General features: G+C 41.3%; 1 protein-coding gene across 1 annotated transcript in view; it reads left to right on the top strand.

Annotated features, from left to right (window-relative positions):
* The window catches only part of heca (hdc homolog, cell cycle regulator), a 9,303-nt gene extending 1,058 nt beyond the window's left edge, over positions 1–8,245 (top strand). Inside the window, 5 exon segments of the mRNA XM_010795584.1 lie at positions 150–218; positions 1,337–1,442; positions 1,445–2,309; positions 3,299–3,465; positions 8,211–8,245. Of these exon segments, the coding sequence (XP_010793886.1) occupies positions 150–218; positions 1,337–1,442; positions 1,445–2,309; positions 3,299–3,465; positions 8,211–8,221 (1,218 nt within the window). The 3' untranslated portion in view covers positions 8,222–8,245.

Raw genomic sequence — 8,245 nt, 5'->3', positions numbered from 1 at the left:
CACATATATCAACTCAAAACGTCTAGGAGTTGACTAAAAGCAGAATTACCAACAAAAGATTATAAAGACACAAAGACTTGGCAGACACAGGACGTATATTGCACATAAATCAAGCACTAAAATTTACCCATTAATTTATAAACTCACAGGGTTTCTTGGCACAAGACGTCAAACACACCCGGAGACATGACAACCGGCTCAAAGACATCTTTATACAGGTCTGTTCCATAACCTTCAAACCTCCTAAGTATTCTGATGGTGGTGACTTCAAAATACCTCCATACTAGTCGAGAGGATATAGAGATTGTAGGGTCTACAGTAATTAAATTCCCTAGTAAAGAGTTTAACAGGGCAAATAAGGGGAATGTTATCGGGTGGAATTTAATTAGGTCGTCGGCAGTACGCACAGCAACATTACTACCATGACATAGAATCTGACCTAAACAGATAACCTCAATTAATGAGATATAAACAAATCGTTTATTACACTGTTCTTAGTCTTCCGCGCGCCCTTATGAAAATAAGTAGGTCTCCTTCAAATGTAAACACTGTGCTCTTCTCGCCCGCCCGCGCTCGGCTACATTCACCAAGATTGAATTCTTTCGTACGTCATTTGTGTTAATGATCTTGTAGTTGTATATAAAAAGCATTGAGCTTATAGGGTGTAGAATAATAAATAATCACACTAATTAGGACAGAAGAACTTATCTGTTTAGGAGAGTAAAGAGGCGCAAATCTAAGAGAAAATGGTCAATGAGTAATGACAATTCAAGTATAAGATAGTACGAGTATGCTATCTGCTAACAAACAGCGGACCTAAAAAACCTTAAGATAAAATGACATTCGGAAAACCCCACAGCCCGCGATAACAAATAAAACCAGACAACTTAATTCTATAGACACCTGTAAAAAGCAGTACATTTATATAGAGGAATGAAATAACTGGTAGACCATGTGAAATGTTATTCTGACATGGAATATTTTCCCAAGATTCTCCCAAATATCAATGCCAGAAGAACCTCACATCAATACAATCAATCTTGCCTGATACATTGACTATTAGTAAATCTTGCGTAAATTTTGGCAAGGTTGCAAAAGTATGCAGGGTGAGTCGCCGTAGAGTTAGATAGAGATACCCGGTTCTACTGATTTCGGACAAGTATAACCGATCGATTAATCGCTCTTAGTGGAAGCGCACTGTCGTGTCTATCGTTTCGCTACGACGACACCAATCGACATACTTAAGAAGGTTTGAAGTTTATGGCAACAGGGACCTGTATCAAAGATGTCATCGTGACACGTTACGTCGCTTCGTATCAACGGTCCGAATATCGAGTGCGTGCATTCGACGGGCCTGGAGAAGGACGACTATCAGCGCGTTCTCTGCAGCAGCGAGCTCTGCCCGTACGGCAACTGGATGCACATTCAGTGCTTCTACGAATGGAGAGCTCCATCCTGATCCAGTTCAACTGCATCGGCCAGGCGCGATCCTGGAACGAGAAGTAGTGCCGGCAGAACATGTGGACCAAGAAGGGCTACGACCTGGCCTTCAGGTTCTGCTCCTGCCGCTGCGGACAGGGCCATCTGAAGAAAGACACCGACTGGTACCAGGTGAAGCGTTCGCAGGAGGAGAGGAAGAAGAAGCCGTCGGAGAGGAGTGCGGGCAGGAACGGGTCCAGCGGAGGAGCGTCGGGGGACGGGCTCTACGAGGAGCCGAAGAGGAGCAAACCTCTGGGGGCCATGGGGGGAGGGAAGCTTCCCCACAGAGCCTCGAGTCAGGAGTTTCCTCGGAGAGCTTCAACGGACCGTCAGAACTCCACAGAGAGGGGAGCAGCAGGAGGGGGACCCTTCTCCTTGGGGCCTCCTCTGAAGTCTCCATGCGACTCCCCGGGTCAGTCTCCTCCAGCTGGCTTCCCTTTCTCCCCCAGTGCTGTGCTTGGAGCAGCGGGACTGCGAGGGTCCCGTCAGCTGGGGGAGTTCTTCAAATCGGCCGTGCACATGGACCCGCAGAGGAAACACCTGCTGGTGGGAGGAGCTCTGGGTCGGGGGGGGTGTTCGATGGGGGCCTCTGGGTGTGGAGCTCACCTGGACCCCGGTGTGATCCCCCTGCCGCTGTCCTTCTCTCTCCCCCTCCACCAGCGCCTCAGCTCGGGCAGTGTGGGTGACGGAGCCCACTCTCACCCAGTGCAGTTCCTGAGGAGGCTGGACCTCTCGGAGCTGCTCACCCACGTCCCCCGACACAAACTCAACACCTACCACGTCCGCATGGAGGACGACGCCCAGGCCGGCCAGGGAGAAGAGCTGCGCAGGTACCCCGTGTTTCCCCTCTGCATTAAAGAGACAATACACTTTAATATAAAAAACAACATATTTTTTGTCTTTTTTTTTATCTAGATTGTTTTGGTGTGAGTTGCCAAGTGTTGGAGGTATTGCCTTCTCTCAAATGTTTGGATCTAAATGGCACTTTGTTTGTGGTGCTCAAGAGACAAAAATATAGAGATCATGACCGGGTGACTCGAGATAATCCACAGATTTTTTGTGAGTAGTTTCACGTAGGAACATTTATTTTTTCTACCAAACCACACCATGCTCAATGACACGAGTGGTGGGCTTATTTGGGGTAGAAACAAAATAGTTCCAAATTAAACAGATACAAATATAAGATTCAAAAGGGGATGAAAACAGTAATTTTCTGAGTATTGATTGCTGTTCAGCTATTGTTTTAGTAGCTTATTTATCAAATATAAACTGACAAAGCAATTCAAGTTTGTTTATAATGCATCTTTTAGCTTTTTATGGTCATATTTCAGTAAACAAGAAGGATGTTGACCCAAATAGGTAATTTCTCATCAAGTGGCCAACATTCCTATACTTCTTGATATGGAAATATATATATATGTATATATCAGAAAGAAAAACAAATCCAAATGTAATTATTTTCCAATATGTAAACCGTCATAAGACACCACAACTATCTACAGAAGCAGATGTTTTTTGTCACCTTGGCTGATTCTATCATTTTCAGACATAAAAATGACCAGATCAATCACACATGTCATACATAAATATCGCCTGTTAATTGACATTTACTGAATTGGCGTTAACGAGCTGTGGTCCAACATGTTAGAGGTACACAAGCCTCACAATATTATATCACTAATACCTGAGAAGTTGCTCATAGCGTTTAGTAGAACTCAGCTTATTGATAAAGACAACTCTGATACAACAACTCTATCCCACATGAATCTGGCTCTCTAGAAGATGTAACCATGTTGTTTCTGTCCGTGTTGCCCTGTAGGTTCATCCTGTCAGCCCTCAGTGCGAGCCAGAGGAACGTGGTGAACTGTGCGCTGTGCCACCGAGCGCTGCCTGTGTTTGAACAGTTCCCTTTAGTGGACGGGACTCTGTTCCTCAGCCCGTCACGCCACGACGAGATCGAGTACGACGTCCCCTGCCACCTCCAAGGTCAGACCTGGTTTCAACATGATCAGACACAATTACTAGTTTAAGTAGTTAAACGTGGCTCATAATAGTGCTAATACTTATTACACTTCACATATATGATACTACTTGAAGAAACAAATCAGAAAAAGGTTGTAAGCATTACAACCCTTTTTTATTCAAGCGACACATTTTCTATTTTTGGACTGAAAAGGTGGAAAAGTAGGGGAAAATCTTGCCCTACAAAGATTATAGGAGCACAGGTTCACATGTTCGCAAAACTTCTCACAAGTTAAGCAAGTTATCAGGAAAGTTAGCACCGTGGCTCTATATAGATGGGAACATATGACAGTCTAACAGCTGATCCATCACTTAAGCCCAGACTGATTTATCTAAAACAAATATTTGATGAATTGCACTGAAATGTGGTTCAGGCGTTCGTGTTTCCCAGAGGATAAATCCTTATTACTTTCGTGTCTGCATTTCAAATGTGGAAGAAGAATCAGACGTTTCAGCTGCCTTTGTTGTATTTGATATCTTGCCAGAAAGTTCAGTCAATCATACAGACACAGTCACTGTCAGAGTGAAAGACAGAGAGTGGAGTGTGTTGCATATTTAAAGATAGAAGTGGGAAAAGGTATGGGGGGGGGTCAAGGCTGGCGATATATGAAAGGATTATCTGGCGGTCACGCAGGGAGGTCAGTATCAGGAAGTTCTCAGTTCATCACGAGGTGAAGGTCATGCTGTTGGTGCACATAGAGTGTAACTGACAACATTGTATTAAATCGAGTTAATAATGACATTTCCCGAGCTTGGCACAGTTGTGACAGCCAGTAAATAGAGATGATCTCTAGCAAGAACCATACAGTAATATCATAAGTTAGTAAGCAAGTCATTTTCTGATCCTGTGAAGTTTTCTATAGCGCTACTATGAAGATGACGTTTTGTTTCACTTCTCCTTGGAATGCTTTAAAGTGCATAATGGCTTCAAGAGGATGAATTGTAAGATTTAATTATCCTTTATCCTAACCATAGCACCATGATGTCAAATTGTAAAGTGTTCAATATTAAACTATGTATAAATATCTGCAACCAACAGATACCCCATCAGCCTCAGCTGTACTTTGTGTTTGGAGCTAATCCTTAGCATGCTAATACGGTAAATATTATACCAGCCAAACATGTTAGCATTCTTATTGGGAGTATGTTAGCTCAAAGATGTGAGCAATAAGCCCTCACAGCCTCACAAAAAAACATATTTACCATGTATGAATTATCAAAAACATGTTTATGCTATAAAGTATATGTTCAGTTTTTACTGTAGAGACAGTGTTTAATCTCAACAACAAAAACACATCAGATCTGCAGGACATCAGGTTTGCTTTGAATCAGGAATAAAATATAGTATAAAATCATAATGATATGCTATTTTTAAATGAATTGCAACAAATAGTATGTTATTTTGCCCAATTACATTTTCTATTTTTGAATGTCCAAGTGTTCATTTCTATTAAGACAAACTATGACAGACTAATCCAGTCCATAATGTGTGTATAGACAAAAAGGATTTTCCGCTTGCTTCTGCACAATCGAGCAATTATTGTAAATTAGCATGGCGGCCAAATGAAGCTTCTTTGATGTGATGTCCCACAAGCTTAATATGTAAAGTGCTTAATATGCATCAGAATGATTTATTAATCCTTTCATACTTTTTTGTGGCAGGCAGAATATACATATGTAGATAGATAATTGGTGAAAGAGAGAGGTTGATTTGGATTGTAATTGTATTGTTTTTCCTCCAGTTTGAAGAGCATTAATTAAAAGAACATGTTGAATTAAAGTGTGCTATCCATTTTCCAGTCATGGCTTTTTGGCAATAACACTGACGTTGAGCAGAAATGGGAAAGTTTCCTTTCGGCACATGCCTGGCTGTTTACTTAAAGGTGACCTATCATGCAAAATGCACTTTTGTACGTCTTTTATACATGAATATGTGTCCCCGGTGTTCCTGGGAACTCACCAAGTGTCAGAAAACACAACCCTCTCTATTTTACTCCATACCCAAATCTCTAAAAAAGGGGCTGCAACGGATCTGATACAGACTGATCCAGATTTGAACACTTCTGTGACGTCACAGAAGTGGCGCTACGGCTATTGGGCCAACTCCACCAATCAGGAGGAGACAGCCACGCAGTGTTAATTTCGTCAATGAAAACTATGACGAAAAATGTTCGTCAACAACCTTTTTTACATGACTAAGACGAGACGATGACGAGCTAAAAATAGATTCTTGATAACGAAAACTATGACGAAATGTATATTTAGTTTTCGTTGACGAGACGGGACTAAGGTGTTAATGGTGCACTATCGGACATTCAAAATGCAGCATATTTTCCCCCAAGTGTCCGTCTTGTCTGTCAAAATGCATCTTACGTTTCTAACTTGCAATATCATTATTTCCGCTCTCTTCACTCCAGAAGCAGTGATCTCCCTGTGTCTCTCCGTGTGCGGGTGGCCGGGGCCTAACAGACATGCATGCAGAGCGGACACAGAATCTGCGGGGACGGAGCGTTCAGAGAGTATAGAGACCATTTCTGAGCTAAAAGTTGACTAAAATGTAATTTTTCTTGCAAGCTAAAACTGTTTGAAGTTTCGTTCGCTAAAACTAGAGACTAAAACTAGAACTAAAAACTACGAAGGATAGGAATGACTAAAAGTCGGAGCTAAAACTACATAACCATTTTCGTCTAAGACTAAGACTAAAATCAAAAAACAGCCTGCCAAAATTCAACACTCAGCAGCCACGGACGAATTGGCCGTTCAAAAGCGGCTGGAAGACGGCTGTAGTAGCATATGGCAGGCTGTAGAGGTGGCTGTTCTCCACAATCAGCCATGCAAAGACAGATGCTTAAATTGAGCGAAATGAGGAATGGCTAAAATGGCCGATGATCTGATTTGGTATTTTTGAAAAAAAAAAAAGTATAAATATTGCCTTATATATCGTCCGCGGTATGGTCCTACATAATAACCTTATTCAATAATAGGCATGACAGGTCCACTTAAAATAAATTAAATCACATTCGCGTAAACACTTTATTCACATATGCAGGACTGAAAAGTATAGTAATGAATGCAACGGGAGGTCTGTTATGTTATGATTTATTTTGCCTGATTTAACGAAAACTGAGCTGAATGCTTTTGGGCTAAGTAAATGTTATAACTGTATTCTTTATTCTACAGGCAGGTTAATGCACCTCTTACGCCATCCTGTGTGGACTGTTAGAAGGGCCGTCCACAAGACGTTTTGCAATCAAATGGCCAAGTCACGGGCTGCGATGGGAGCTGGTCACCAACTGGGCAGCATGACAACCTACGATATACTGGCTGCTCCCTGCTGGCAGGTAGGAAGCACAAGGAGCCACATTACTAAAAAAATGAAAATATAGGGGCAGTGTCAATGAGAGCAGTCAAAATACTGTACTATGTGTCCCGTTACTGTTAAGTGAGCCGTGAAAAAATGTATTTATGCAGCAGCTTTCAAACAAAGTAACAAGGCGCTTTCATGGTTATTGAACCAGGAACAATCGCAATATAATAAAAACCAGACAGTAAAGGATACAAACTTAAAAATGAATAAAACCACTGCAACGTGAGTTAATTAATATATAATGTCATAATAATAAATAAATGCAGTAGGCATACGCAGAAGCCATCGCATCCCTTCGCACTCCCTGTCAGAAAATTTAGTACCGACCAAAAAAAGTAACAACAGTTTGAGAATCACGAAAAGAAATGGCCGCAGAAACTAGACTTCAAACTAATGTTCTGAAATGTGTATCGTCTACGAGCAGTGCTTCCAACTTTTTTCAGTATGTGACGCCCTTTGAAACATTTTTCTCAAGGCGCAAGATCTCCCTGACCGATCCGCGAAACTTGAAAAACAGAAAAAGCCTATAAAATACATTTCAATATAGTGATGTTCCATCAGTGTTTGATTATTAACTCCTTATGAATTAAGACAAACTAAGGATATTGTTTTCATCTTTAGCATGAAAAAAAATATTTCCAAAAGGAGTTTTTCAATTATTTATTTAATATATGTTTAACAAAACTCAAGAACAACAGATGATATAATGTATTAAAACTATAATTACAATACACAATGCATACAATGTTATATGAGGACCACCCTTAGATGCTTCTAGGAATATTTTATATAGAACATTCTGTTTCTATTTAACTTATTGTACTAAAGTTATTTGTAATCATGCATGGTCATTTTTTTAATTAAGCCTTAGCGTATTTTTTTTAACCTCACGTACCCCCTGGAGTACCAACGGTACCCCTAGGGGTCAGTGTAGGGCCCCCATTTTGAGAATCACTGGTCTAAGGGAGGTAATTGCACTTTTATTGTTAGGTGCTTTTTATACCATGCTAAAACAAGAATGCCTAATGTCTGTGGACTCGAACCGGGCCCCCAACGCTCCCCTAAAAAAAAACTGGACGATCAGACAGCAGAAGACCGTGAAAAAACTCTCTCATGTTTCATTCTTCAAAACCCTTTGAACTTGAAAACCAAAGGATATACAGTGGAAAAATGATCCAACTGAGGAAAGGCAGTTGAAGCTCATTGAAGTTATTGAGTGGACCTATGAATGATCATTTGGCCCCCCGCCTCTCAAAAAAGCTTGAAACGCTCAATTCAACTTTATAAGCGTTCTATTTCTCCCGAGCGTGTTCATTAACCTGCGTCCTCCTCTCTCCTCAAGGCTCAGTCTAAACTGTAAGGCAGCTGTGGGAAGCC

The sequence above is a fragment of the Notothenia coriiceps genome, unplaced genomic scaffold (assembly GCF_000735185.1).
Source record: "Notothenia coriiceps isolate Sejong01 unplaced genomic scaffold, NC01 NC01_scaffold00037246, whole genome shotgun sequence".
Classification (NCBI taxonomy): Eukaryota; Metazoa; Chordata; class Actinopteri; order Perciformes; family Nototheniidae; genus Notothenia; species Notothenia coriiceps.
The sequence above is the reverse complement of the archived record's forward strand: the minus strand, read 5'-3'. Positions and strand labels throughout refer to the sequence as shown.